This window comes from Poecilia latipinna, unplaced genomic scaffold, assembly GCF_001443285.1.
Source record: "Poecilia latipinna isolate Pla-1442-1.1 unplaced genomic scaffold, P_latipinna-1.0 Scaffold819, whole genome shotgun sequence".
In the NCBI taxonomy this organism is placed as follows: Eukaryota; Metazoa; Chordata; class Actinopteri; order Cyprinodontiformes; family Poeciliidae; genus Poecilia; species Poecilia latipinna.
In genome coordinates this window covers 239,234-253,118 of record NW_015113435.1, presented here as the reverse complement: position 1 = coordinate 253,118, position 13,885 = coordinate 239,234, and the positions used below count along the sequence as shown (strand labels likewise).

General features: G+C 41.4%; 1 protein-coding gene across 7 annotated transcripts in view; it reads right to left on the bottom strand.

Moving 5' to 3' along the window:
* Positions 1–3,353: 3,353 nt before the first annotated feature.
* Positions 3,354–13,885, bottom strand: part of foxp2 (forkhead box P2) — a 123,133-nt gene continuing 112,601 nt past the window's right edge. For all 7 annotated transcript variants that reach the window (XM_015047307.1, XM_015047311.1, XM_015047312.1 and 4 more), the window contains 3 exons: positions 13,667–13,736; positions 12,511–12,815; positions 3,354–7,470 (listed from right to left, as the gene is read on the bottom strand). In XM_015047307.1, coding sequence (XP_014902793.1) covers positions 7,326–7,470; positions 12,511–12,815; positions 13,667–13,736 — 520 coding nt within the window. In that variant the 3' untranslated portion in view covers positions 3,354–7,325. The remainder of the gene's footprint in view (positions 7,471–12,510; positions 12,816–13,666; positions 13,737–13,885) is intronic.

Below are 13,885 nucleotides of genomic sequence, written 5' to 3'. Positions count from 1 at the left end.
GAGAGATATCTACAGGAGGAGCTAAAGAAGATGAAAGAGTCATACCAGGAACTGAACACTTATCAAACTTCTGTTAAAGGCCTGGCTCAGCAAGCAAAATCGTTAGAGAAGAAGTTAAGTGACAAAGAAGAAGCGCATACTGCAGTTTTGAAGATGAACCAGACACTTTATGTGGCTCTTGAAGCTGAGAACGAGGCTCTTTGTCAACAACTGTCATCCCTGCAAAACGCCACCAGAGAGAAGGAGACATCCAGAAAGAGCTTGAGCAAGTGAAAGATGCGAGTCTGGAAATGGTCCAGAAGTACGAAGTTGATATTTTAGCCCTTAGAGAGGAAATACAAACAATGGAGCAGGAGCACAGGGATGAGCGATATCGGCATGTTGAAGTTAAAATACGGAATGGGAAGAGAGCCAAATTCCTCCACGCCAAGAAGAACATGCTGCAGAAGGAACTGGACGAGGTGAAACACAAGCTCTTTTTAGATGAAGTGAAACATAAAGAAGCGCTGCATGCATCGACAGCTGAAATCGAACGCCAACTTGCTCGCAATCATCAGCTTTCTGAGGACCTAAAACAGAAGGATCAGGAGACTGCCGAAGCAAAGGCTCCCCTCCCAGTAAAGAAGCCATTTTTTAAGAAGCTTCGACATGCTCTGGGATTGAGGAAACCCGAAAGTTGAAAGAGAAGGGAGGGTGAAGAAAATGTGTAACACTTGTGTATGCTGGAAGCCAAGACCATGAAGCCTCTAGCCATAATGGATGGATGTATGAAAATTTGTAATTCACCAGCAAAGGACCACATCATAAAGATAGAAGTTTAAAGATTTACTGAAGAAGGGATGAAGGAATGAGGGGATGAATGGGATGCAAGGGTGAAGGGAGAAAGGGATGAAAGGATTAAGGATTGAGTTTAGAGATTTAAAAAAGAAGGCATGATGCACAGTGGCGCAGTTGGTAGAGCTGCACCTGGAAAACGTTCCAGCTGTGAAAACGCACCAAATGAGTAACTTGAGAGCGACAACAATTAAGTCTTACCAGTTTGTTTTTTCTTAACCACTGAAGACTCCAGCAAGTTGTGTCCCACAGATCCCGGCTCCAAATCCTTATTTTGCTCTTTATTTCCACCATATATGAGTCTGGTAAAGCAGGGTGGATTGTTACCAGACACCTTATTTTCAGCAGCAGCTCTGCTGTCTCCTCTGAGACAGACATGCTCCTGGTACATGTGTGGTATCTCTTTTCAACAAAACCGTCACAAACTTTGAGGTCTTTAAATGCATCTTCACATTTTGTCTTCACATGTCTTATAAGATATAAAAACTAAATCAAGTGAAATGACAGCAAAAAAAAAAAAAAGATAATTAATTGGGAACAAATGTTCAGATTGAATGTTAAGACAACGTTTGCGGAACATCAGGTCCGAACATTCGACGTTCGACTTTCAGACTACGTTCACGGACGTCGTGGGAACATTTGCTTGCTAGCTGGGACGTCAGTTGACTCTTTAGCTAACAGTCACAATTGCAAGCCGTGGGGGTTTTGTTGTTTTTTATGCGTTTAAACGGATGTTCGCACAGTTTTCAAATTTTTACATGCTTGTAACCTGCAAATTCGAACACTTATATGTTCACTTTGGTTGAGTACACACTTCGTAGAGGGGCCTAGGGTGCAGTGCGAGTTTTGGGACCGGTGTTCTGACTCATACCGTAACATCGATGTGCGCATGCGCATTACCACAAGGTATGCTAGATTTTACGGGTATGACAGACAGTCAGAGTCTATCATATGGAATGTCTCTTGCTAATCAAGACAAGCTAACTAGTCTCTAAGCAAATACTTAAGCTGCTGCTGAATTAGCTATAAGCTAATGATGTTGGTTGAAAACTTCTCAAGACCTTGTATTAGGGTTTGAGCTGCCGCTTCACACTCTTCTTCTCCTCCCATCTGATCAAAAACGGCAGATTTGAGCTGAAGTGACACCTACTGTTTAAAAAATAAACTGCATGCCTGAAAGCAAGAGGAATGCGTCCGGTGAGATTTTCCCAAGACATCTCACAGGCAAACTGGCTTCTTAAATAATAATAATTAAAATAAGAAAGTCTTTTGAACAGCTTTTTCAAAAGAATAGATAAACTAGGCATGTTTATGTCTTTTTCAACCCAAAATACTTCCAAACTGTTAGATATCTTCTCTTTTTTTTTAAACAAGGAGAGAGTGTTGGAGGCTTCTTTCAGGAAGGAACTGACTGGCATTGCACAGCAACAGGTGAGGGAGGGGGAACGCCGTGTTACGTATCGCTCCACGGAGCCATGGAAAAGTCAAAATGCTCCGGCGTTTTCTCTGGTGACTAAATGAACTGACTTGAAACCATAGAAATGTAGCCAGCCTGCGCCTACTTCTGCCAAATTCACTGTATAGAAATCCTTCGTAGGTTTGCAACTTCTCACAAATCCATTTCAAAGCAGCATTTCTTCCTACACTGGGACATGCTTGTGCTACATGAAAGCAGTGGGCTTGAATCACACACAGGCTAAACCCATTACAGGTCCAGAGGGGTGAGCAACGCACTACCATGTACCGCTCCCCTAAACAAGGCTCCAGCTGCCAGAAAAGAAGAAGAAAAAAATTGTAACATACACATTAAATTTTTATTATTTTTTTCTTAAATCTCTCTGAAGTAGCAGCCCCTGAAAACTTAAATGTGTAATGCCACGCTAGATTTTCATGGCTGTGCCTTTGCGGGATAAAAGATAAATGTGCAACAGTGGAGAGAGAAATGATTTACTCTCTGATGCTGGAGGTAGTCAGTTGCTTTTTCAAATTCCAAGTTTTGGTCCTTTATTTTATTCAGCAGTGAAATGCCATGAATACAGAAAATAATGTCTGTTACAATTCTCAACCATGACCTTCTAATGTCAGAGAACCTTTAACATATGGACACAGTACACAGGAATGAGAAGTATAAAAAAAAAGTTGTTGAATCTCGATTAAAGTAAAAGAGAATAAAAACCAAAAAAAAAATAATAAAAAAAAAAAAATCACCAATTACATAAACATATGTTTGCTACAGTCCCAATTTACTGTATACATAGGGGGGGATCATATTCTCAATTATTAGAGAAGGATAGCAGTAGAAAGGATACATGACTCAACTGCCAGACATAATGCTTCATAAAGTATGCACAGAGGTACAAGCAATAAATACACACATTAGGTTAAAGCCTTACAGCTACGCAAAGCAGATGCAGAAAAAGCAGGTTTGCTATTCTTAGCGAGCAATGAGAGAGAAACAGTAAAAATTCAGGTAAGTCAGAAAAGAAACACAGAACTCTCGTTTTTTTTTTTTTTGTTTTTTTTTTTCTCGTCCCTCTTAGAAAAAAGTCTGGTAAATTTCATGGGTCCACCGACGTGATTTTTTTTTTCTTTTTTCCTTTTTACATAAGTATGCACAGTTATCAAAATACAGACAAAAATCAACCCAGAAAATCCAGACAATCCTAAAATCTAGTGGAGGAGCAGATCGCAGTTCTGGAGGTCTTTCTGGTATTATGTGCAAGCAACTATTTTAGACTTTTTTTTTTTTTTTTTTTTTTTTTTTTTTTTATTTTTAAAAAAACCCATGCAAATCTACAGGTAATATGCATTCTGTGGCTGACAGGTTTTTATCCCTCTGAGGTAATGCACTCCTATGCATTGCAACACGTAGGCCATCGTCCCGATGAGTTTTATTGTATTTCTTTTTGTTTCCAGTCCACCAAATGATTTTTAGACATGCATTTTTAAAAACACGATATTCCCCTTACAGGTTAATCTATACATTATCATTCTACAAATGTTTGCAGACAACCTATCACAATGCGACTCCTCCCTATATCTTGACGCAGGGAATGTAAACGTTGGTTTTGAGCCACATCCTATGAAAGACAAGCAGTGGGGAAAGTGGGAGAGCTCTCGAAACTCGTGCAATCTCTGTTGTGGTTGTTCTGAAGTTGTTGTGCAGAGGTAGAAGCTTTTGGAAAGCCTTTTTTTTGGGGGGTGGGAGTGGAGGGGGGAGTAAGTGGGAGAACCCTTTTTTTGTTGTTTTTTTGTTTCTCTTTAAATGAAAGACGAAGCGCCCTTTTTTATTTGGTGTGAGTAAGATTATTAAGAACGTCATTTCTGTCCCTTCCTCAGGAGTCGGCATTGTTCCGACTCCTGGCCTCTTGACGCGGCGCCGGCTCTCGGGTGCGTGAGGATGTGCCTACAAGCAGTGCTTTTTGTACAGTGTGTGTTTTAAGCTCTGGCCTGACAACTCAAAAGCGACGGACGCACAGTGCGGTTCAGATTTTGGTTCAGAACGAAGCTTAACGCGTCGCTCTTTTTAAAAAGCCATTATGTACGTGAAAGACGGTAAAGCTGACCACCTGGTCTCTGTATGTCTTTACGCCAGACTAGAACAGGGCATGGGTGTGAGTTTTACTGCGTATCCCGTTCAAGAGGAGGCAGAATTTTGTGTAACTTTGGTTTACTGAAAACAGAAATGACCATTAAAGCGACAACACTTTGGGGTCACTTTTCCCCTTTACCATTTCGTACCGACACGCCGTCATTCGTAACCCTCCTTTGTCCCCTTTTCAATATGTGATTACGGCTCGTCTGAACCGGACGTGGGCCGCCATTTTGATAGGCAAGCTCAGCACTAGGCAAACACAATAACCATGGCTACCAGACAATCAAAAAGAAGCTTAAACTGCTGTTTGCATAAAAATAAAACAATGAATTCCAAGCCAGACTCGAACTTAACTTCTCCGTTTGTGGTCTGTCACATGTCCTGACTTTTAGGATGTAGTAAAAAGTGGACTTTACTTAACTGCCTTTATGATTGGAACATCTTTTATCGCAAAATTGAAACCACCATTGCAAGATATGTAAAAAAAATAAAATAAAATAAAATAAAAATGATACCCCCTCTCTGTCATGTCTAAAGCAATTCTGCCTACCAACATCATGGCAACAAAGTTCAAGGATGATGAGTTTGTTTTTAGTTGTTAAGTAAATTCCATAAAGTGTGAACATAAAATGGTTCAAAACTGTCAAGTCTCACTTGTAATTTGATTCAGTTGCATTTTATCTGAAATATTCACATTGCATTCTTTTCCCGTTGTTTGTGGTTGTGTCAGCATTTTGCCGGTTGACTCATAAAATACAACCTCCTGCAGGTATACAATGGAGTCAAATAATCTCACTACAACAGACTATGAGTAAATTAAAGAAAATCACTTTTGGTTATCAAAGTGGATACAAATTGGTGTATTGTCGATACAAAACTTCCACCAGCAGATGTTACCATTTTGGCCCTGAAAAAGTCGGGTGCGAAACGACCGAAACTGCAAAAGTACGAAATGGCGAAAGGGGCGAAATGACCAGCACTCAATGCAGGCTTAGAGGAGGAAAACAACAGGAAGTACTTCTTCTTCTATAAGTACAAAGTGTATCGTAAAAAGCTGACCACCTATCCAGATTACACTTGTGTGTGTATAAACCTGCAAAGTTTCAAATCCGTAACCCACACAATGAGCGCTGGACGAAGTTAAAGCAAATCTCACCTAGAAAAGGTCACCTTAGATTTTCCCCTTCCACAATGGCTATCACTGTTTGCTTTCCCATGCTAACCAAGCCACATTATTTCATATTAACTTGAAATTATGACTTATTTGGCTTCACTAGATAGTTTTCATGTTTGGTTAGTAGTGTTTTCAGTTTTTTTTTCTTTTTTTTTTTGTTTTGACGCAGCTCAGAACAAAAACCGCCACGGTAAAGTAAAGATGTGAACGCCTTCGGACGGTTCCACCTAAAACAAAATGATATCCAACAGGTTTGTATACAAAAAAAAAAAAAAAAAAAAAAAAAAACAATAAGTTTCAATGTGTAATGCATAACAAAAGTAATAATAATAAAAAAAAAAATTAACAAAACCTTCACAACATCAAGATGATTTTGCACTTCTATTGAATACACAAACGTTTTATTTTGGTCATGGTCTACGTTTATGGTTATTTCACAGACAGAATGCCTGGCAGAAGATAACCGGAGTAGACATTTTTTTTTTTTATGAGTTCCCAAATTACACATGAAGAATCGACACTCGTTTCTGCTCTGACCATCTTTGTATAGGGCTAAATGAAACAATCCCAGAGGTTTTTCCAAGGTAGCTTGTGGACAGAAAAAAAAGCAAAAAAAAAAAAAAAAAAAGGCTTCTCTTTGAACTAGTTTAAAGTCACAGAAGGTGAGACCAAAAAAGAGGAGTTTGGTGGCTTCTGCCTGTAAGCTATTGGCCATTGCTAGAGTTTGGCTTTGGTTTTTAGCTGTTGCCTGTCACTGTTTGCAGGTAGACAAAGCTTTATAACGCCGAGGTAAGAAGAGCAAGAGGAAAGTTACGCAGAAATGCATTTGTTTTGTAAATGGCGTTTTTCTTCTTTTTTTTTTTTCCACAAACTGTTATTATTTCTCCAACTTCATTTTTAGACTTTTTAATCACAAACACATAACAGACTGGAAGCCAACTTTTTTTTTCCCTTGTTTTTTTTTTTTGTTTTTTTTTTTTTTTTTTTTCTCCGAACAGTTGCGAAAACAGTCTTGGTACTGCAGTTGTGATTCGAGGGATGGCATTTACAGTTGGTGGTGTCTATAAATCAGATCTGGAAATTAACAATGGTAAAAAAAAACAAAGAAAAAAACAAAGAAAAAAAAAAAGCTAAAAATAATAAGCTGATTTTAATAATAGTAGCAACATACAGGCAGTGACACAATTTTCCGAGACTACTCCTGTGCAAATGATAACAGAGCAACAACTTGAATTGAACCAGCAATTGTCTCTAGACATTAACAACTACTGTGGGTTGGGTTATTCACAAACATAAAACGTCTTCCATTTTTTCTTTTTTTTGGCAGTATAGGAGGCCGCGAGCTTTCGACAGAACATGATTTGCTTATTTGTCTCATGTCTCCTCCCCCATCCATGAGTCCATCATCCTTTCACTGTATGTGGCCATGCCACTCCCCACATATAACAGGTCTCAGAGAGTTTCTTTTTCTTCTTCTTGTTCTTCTTTTTACAACAGACATCTCATGTCTGTCATGTTTTGGGGAATCCAAAAGGTCTGCAGCAAAGAGTTCCTCTGGACTGGTCTCTATCCGGATACATGCTCAATAAATAGTCCCAGTGGTGAGAAAGTGAGTCAGCTGTGGGTTCTTGGACGGTGGAGTGGTTTCTAGCCTTGCAGGTCTGTGTAAGAGAAACAGTGCGGTAGATTGGTGGGACACATTGACCAAAGATCGTGTCCTAGTCACTCCAGGTCTTCCGATAGGTTCCCTTCCTCCAGCTCCCGGTCGTCGTCAAGTTCCGGACTGTGATTGGCCGTCGTCACGAGCGACATCGGACAGTCGTCGTCATCCATGTTGAGCGGCTCCTCTTTCACGTGAACAGGTGGCCTGTGAGGAACAGGACATGGGCACATACATGTCAATTTTTTCAAATATTCTTAGACAAGCATTGGTCTTTACTCAAGAAGGAAGCTAGAGGAAAACCACTCTGGTGATCCATGAACTGGTAAATATCCTTCCCTTTCGCTGCATTGACTGGTTTCCAGTATTGGGGTCATTTAGGGAGCTGGTCGTTCTGTCATTTTGCCCATCTGATCATTTCGTTTTCAACTGTCCCTTAGCGACCAAATGCCATATCTCATCTGATAACTAATTAATTAAACTGACTAATCAAACTCTACCATACGGAAATCTGATTTTGTGACTCTAATGGCTATTTAAGGTCAATGTCCAACTAGATCAAATGGGATCAGGCCCGCAATATTCCTCAGAAGAAAAATATACTAGTATATTAACTTTTACACGCTTTATGACAATTAACTATGAGCAATAATAATTACAAAAAACATAGCTACCAAGGTAAATAAACTGTTAGGTACATGGGTCTTGTGAAACAGAAAGTAGGAAGGGAGGAAATGGCAACTAGTAACTAGGAGGAGTTTTTCCTGTCTATGTGGAGCACAGAGTGACAGGCCACTTCCCCTTATCTGTTGTTGTCTTCTGCATGTTTGCAAGAAAGACGAATTTAGCTATTTTGCTCAAGTCGACAAGATGGCCGTAGGCTCGCTACCTATGCAGATTGCCCAACTCACAGGACATCAGCTTGTTGTATACAAAGGGCACTATAAAAACTTTGAAGCTTCATCTAAATGCAGTTAGCTCTACACCTAGAACGCTTTTTAATGTTCTGGTCATAGAAGCAGACTGCTTTTCAGGTTTTGCTTCAACAAAAAGCATTTGTCTAAAACTTTGTGCGTACAAAAACAACAGAATTGAAGTTATTTACCTAATATCGTCTCATGGTAAGAATCTCTTTCCAACCCATCCCCTGTTTTACAATTTGACATTTTCTTGTAACAAAAAAAAAACAAAAAACAAGTGTGACAGTAAAAACCATGTTGTTTGCAAGACGCTAATTCGACACGATGCCTCACGTCTACTGTAAGTAAGCACATGAAAATTGCATGAAAAACACGGCCCCTGTAAGGCCGATAAGCTGTGATGTTCCAGACATGTTTGGCATTTAAAAGTTTACTGATGACACCAGGTTGAAATACATGAAGAAAAAAAAAAGAGGTGGGGGGGGGGAAACAGGCCACATGATAAATAATGGAGAATTTCTCATCCCTGAGCCCCCTGGAGCAAAGGCAGAGGAGAGGCTTTTTTATCTAGTTAATAGAAAGCGCAGCCACTCGTTAATATGCAGAGGCTGTGGCGTGTCGCTCCTCAAGAGGAAAAACCAGCAGCTTGCTTCTGCCATTAATCAACTTCAGCCCCGGCAGTTCGCTCGGACACCATGATACATGTTTTTAACTCTAAATGGATGAATATCTTTAGCCACTGTCAATAAGCGCTGGGCAGGAAGCAGCACAGGACGCCTCTTCTTCCTTCAGAACAACACAGGAGTGGGTGGAAAAAAAAAAAAAAACTGCTGGGCAGCTAACAAGAATAATAATACTGTCACACACAAACAAGGCATAACATGATCCGGAGCCCTAGTCGGGGAGAAGGGTTTGTGCAACGATGATAAATCTGACAAAACCTAATTATTTCTGACACATCGGATGCATCAGAAAATCCCCGTAGACTCGGAAAGAGGAGAGGGAGACTTATCAGGCGGCGGCAACGTTAGGATGCGTCTCTCCTGGGCCGCCTTCATCAGCGGGGGGAGAGGCAGGGCGCCGGGGCCTTTTTGAATTTGAAAAGAATTTTTAAAAGGTACAGATGACTTTAATATTCAGAGCCAAATACTGTAAATTAATATTCTGATGTGGTCGGGATGAGGAGATCTTAGCAGGATTCGAGCCGAGCGATGAATATTTCTGTTTCTGTCCTGCGGATTTACAGGAAGGGAGTTCGAGGGGGAGGGGGGGGGGGGGGGGGGGGGGGAGGGGGGGGGGGGGGGGGGGGGGGGGGGGAGAGAGGGAAGGAGGTGGTTGCAGACGAGAAAAACATCAAAATGCAACACGAAAGGGGGGGGAAAAAAAATTCATTCAGCGAACACTTTTTCTATTTTCACGCACATTTAAATTTAAATATTTCGACGTCAGATAACGCAACGAGAACCCACTCCTCGTTCTCGCCTCGCTAGAAGATCCCGATTCTAGTCGCATCAAAAATATTAATGATTCTTCGCTGCTAAAATAATCCTCATTAGGATGTTTGGATGCCTTACAAGAAAAAAAGAGAAAGAAAAAGAAATTACGAGCTGCCGTATTCGCTTTCGGCTTTCCAACGCTTTATTAAAATATGTGGATGAGCCATTTAGCGCCTAATGGCTGGATGCCATTATCGAGTCACTTGAGGAGTAAACGCCGGTCTGAAATGCGGCGTAATAAATATGCCAAGACGCCTGCTCTCATATCAGTCGGAGATTAGCGTTGGGAACTGTGCAGAGGTAAAGCCAGGGATGCAAATAAGGTCATTAGTCCAGGAGGTTGATGGTAGGAAAAGGGAAGGGGCAGAAATAAAAGAAAGATGTTCATCACACCAATGAGAGGCGGACACGAAACAATTAAAAACATGAGACAAAACACGGAATAATTGGACCTCGACATATTGTGTTGAGTACGAGAGAAGTTGGAAGCTCTAATTGTAAGTTCAGGCCTTCCTGGTTATAACAGCTACCACTTCTTTTAAGCAGAACCCCTTAGGGTGAACATGAGTTTATTACACATGCATACTTACACACACACACAGCCAGCATGGCCCAGGGCAAGCTGGTCTGTGGTTAAGCAGACATCATTAACCTTTAGACATTTAGGGGAAGAGGAGGTTTGTCTAACAGCTGAATGGACTCAGTTGTGCTGACGACTCTCCTCCCAAAACAGGTCTTCGAGGTGATGTACTATTTAGTTTAGTGCTGCAAGCCGCTCCATTATTTAAGCGCGTACAGCGAAAAGTGGCACCGGAGAACACATCTCTTCCATTTCGAAGGTTGTTGTGGACCGCGTGAAAAAAAAGGGCAGGGGCTAGACGCCTCTCGTCCTCCCCATAACAACTTGTGTCGGTGTCGAGACGACGTGGCCGCGAAAAGCAGAGGGGGGGAAGAAAAACAGGGGAAAAAAGTCTGCGCTGTCCTGTTACTGAAAATTAAATGACCTCAGGGAGTGCAAACACTGGGAGACTGTCAGGAGCATGGCAAATCTGCCTCACTTAGCACCCCCTTTCAGGAGAGGTAAACACGTCTAAATATATTAAGGTATGGACGCTTCCTTTCTCATAAATACATTTACTCACATGGCAGTGGGAAGCATCCTTTATCCATTACACAAATGGTTAGCTAATGTTGCAATGGAGGCTTTGATAGGCAGCGTGTAAGAAGCGTTAAAAGGATATATTTGGTGTGTTTTGTTTCAAACTGTAGCCTGAGTGTGTATGTGTGTGTGGCTTGGATGTTTCTTAAAGTCAAGCACAAACACTCTCTCCCAGCTACATAAAGAGGAGATGGAGATTAAAGTAATTAGTGCTATGCTTGCTAAATATTAATACAAACAGTCCTCCATTAAAAAAAAAGCAGCTAAAATGTACAGAGTGGTTTGATAGCAAGGTCCTATATATAGACTCGAACTGTACGACCACAAAGGCAATAAAATCCCACTAAAAGAGAGAGGAAGGTCTGCTCACAATCCAATCCAGCATAGAAATTGAGCTCTGCCCCGAGGTCGGTGCTAACTAAACAGACACTGATTCAGGGGGTTAAATGTCAGACAATTAGAGCAACGTGGAGCAGGAGGTGGGCGCATGGAAGAGGGAGAGGCGGCTTCGGCTTGCATTATCAAGCAAGAACACTTACAGATCTGTAAGGTGGAAATTGGCAACGCTTTTATCGCTGTTAAAAAATTCCAAAGCATTTAAACGCAATGGTTTTTTTTTAGTTTTTTTTTTTTAACGTATTTAGCACTGTGGGCGAGAGGAGATTTATTTGGTGGTTCCGGTGCAATTTATTCTACAAGTATCTTTATAAAGTCGTACTTTCAGTGTTACACTGTTGGAAAAACAGTTCCTTGCAGAAGTAAGTTTCTCCCATTGAGCCATTTCTAATTCTGCCATATTAGCCAAGTAAAGGTACATGCTTTACTGTTTTCAATGTCAAATGTGAGAAATGTTCATTTTAAGGATGTTTTTGGCTCTAGTGGTCTTGATTTGACCACTAGAAAGCATTGACAGGATAGTGAGTTACGACAGATGGGGAAGACATTCAACAAAGGTCAATAGGTCAGGACTCGAACCCGTGAGCCATACATGAGTACATGCGCCACCGCAGCGCCCCTCTTTGGTTAATACTTTGTAGAACCTCTGCTCAGTCTCAAGGATTTGCAAGCTCTCATTTTTGTTTATTTCAGGATTGTCTTGTATTTGACTGCATTCGACTTCGCTTCAATTCTGACCAGCTCTCCCATCTTTGCTGAGGAAAATATCCCCACAGCATAATCCTGCTACCACCATGCCTTATATGGGGGATGGACTGTTCCGAGTGGAGAGATATGCAGTGTTAGCTTTCTGCCACAGAGATCATTTTGGATGACTAAGTCCAATCTTAGTCTAATTTTATCAGGGCATAGAACTGCAAAAGGGAATTCTTAATGCCTTTTTATTTTTCGCCCAGTCATGGTCCAGTTATCATGGACCAAGTGGCTGCTAGGTCACTTCCTAGTAGGTTTTGCAGCCATGTTTCTTTTCCATTTTTAGATTGTGAATTGATTTTTTTCTTTTTGTCTATTGCTGAAGTTTTTCTAGTCATGCTGCACTTTTCAAGCTTTAATTTGAAACCAATCATGCTTTGCTTTCTGTCAATCTATTACATGAAACTTCATTAAATACTTTGTGGTTCTTAAGAAAATGTGAAAAAGCACATGGACATCCCTGTGGAGGATTCTTAAAACTGCAAAACTAAACAAGCGTGGCAGTTTCTTTTCCTCTACTCACATGTGTACTGGAGGGGAATATCCAGGACTGCTGTGTCCGTTGGTGTCCAGGTGGTCAAGCGAGCCGTTGAGCTCCTCGTGGGCAGACTGCAACATGGTCGGGGGGCTGCAGCTCAGCGTTCCTGGCGGGCTGATCCCCAGCAAACCGGGCGGACTCCCGCCCAACAGCCCGGGCGGGCTGCCGCCGGTTGGTCCGGACGGGTCACCGCCAAGCAGGCCGTGGCAGCTGCCGCCCATTGGCCCCGCAGCGCTGGTCATGAGGCCGGGGGTCCCCAGCAATGGCAGGGAGGTCTCCGCCAGAGCGGCCTGCAGAGACGGAGAAAAAAAAAGAAATGAGAATGAGAGAGAGAGAGAGAGAGAGAGAGAGAGAGAGAGAAGAGGGCACGGGCTGGTGAGGGTAAAGGTAAAGAATGAGGGGGACGTGTGACTATTAAGGAACAAGAAATATGAGAAGCATATGAAGCATAATTACATGAAATGTTGGGTGAATAAATGGATTGCAAAGACAGAAGGTATTTAGTGGCTGAGAGGCAGTGTGAAGAGTGAAAAAAGAGACAGCTGAGGGAATAAAATGATTTACCATGGCAATTACTAAAATACAATATCCTTCTCTTATTATGTTGCAAGAAATCTTTCCCATGTGTGGAAAGCTTGCAGATTACCTCCCAGTAACTGCCATTCAAATGCCTTTGTGTGGAGTGGTTATGTATTAATAAAATAATAATAATATATAAAAAAAAAGGTTCCCAAAAACTTTACCTCAAAATAATAAAAACTCCTGACACTTTAGCCTGCTACGCATTAAAGTTATATACAGTGATTAAATTTTTAAAGTTTTTGCCATGAGCACCTCGCTGGCGTACACTATGAAGCCAAATCATTTATGACAGCTTAGATAAATATTAATGCACATGCCCCTGCATTTGCACATGCCACAATCAATCTAAGGTGGCTGCAACAAACTGGGAGAAAGGGAGGAGAGCAGGGAGAGGGAGGGAAGACATTCTGCTCAGTTTGACCACAGGGTGGCCTTCTGGGTCTGAAGGTGGAAGGAAGAAGGGAGGAGTGGAGGAAGCGTGTGAGAGAGGAGAGAAAAGGGAAGAAGAGAATAATGCTTCCGCTTTACACTAAATGTAGGATCTGATGTGGAGCTCTACCTGTAAGCTGGCATTTAGCGCTGTTCCGTAGCCAAGACTGGAGGGAAGGTTCTTCACGAGAGATGGACTTCTGAGGAAAACAAACAACAACAAAAAAACAAATTCACACGTAAATGTTGATTATCCAATGCTTGACCTCGTCTTTGTAACATAGTTTGCTGTGCCTTGCATTGTCGAACTTCGCACACTATTTAAATAAACCCACATTTTCTTTGCAGT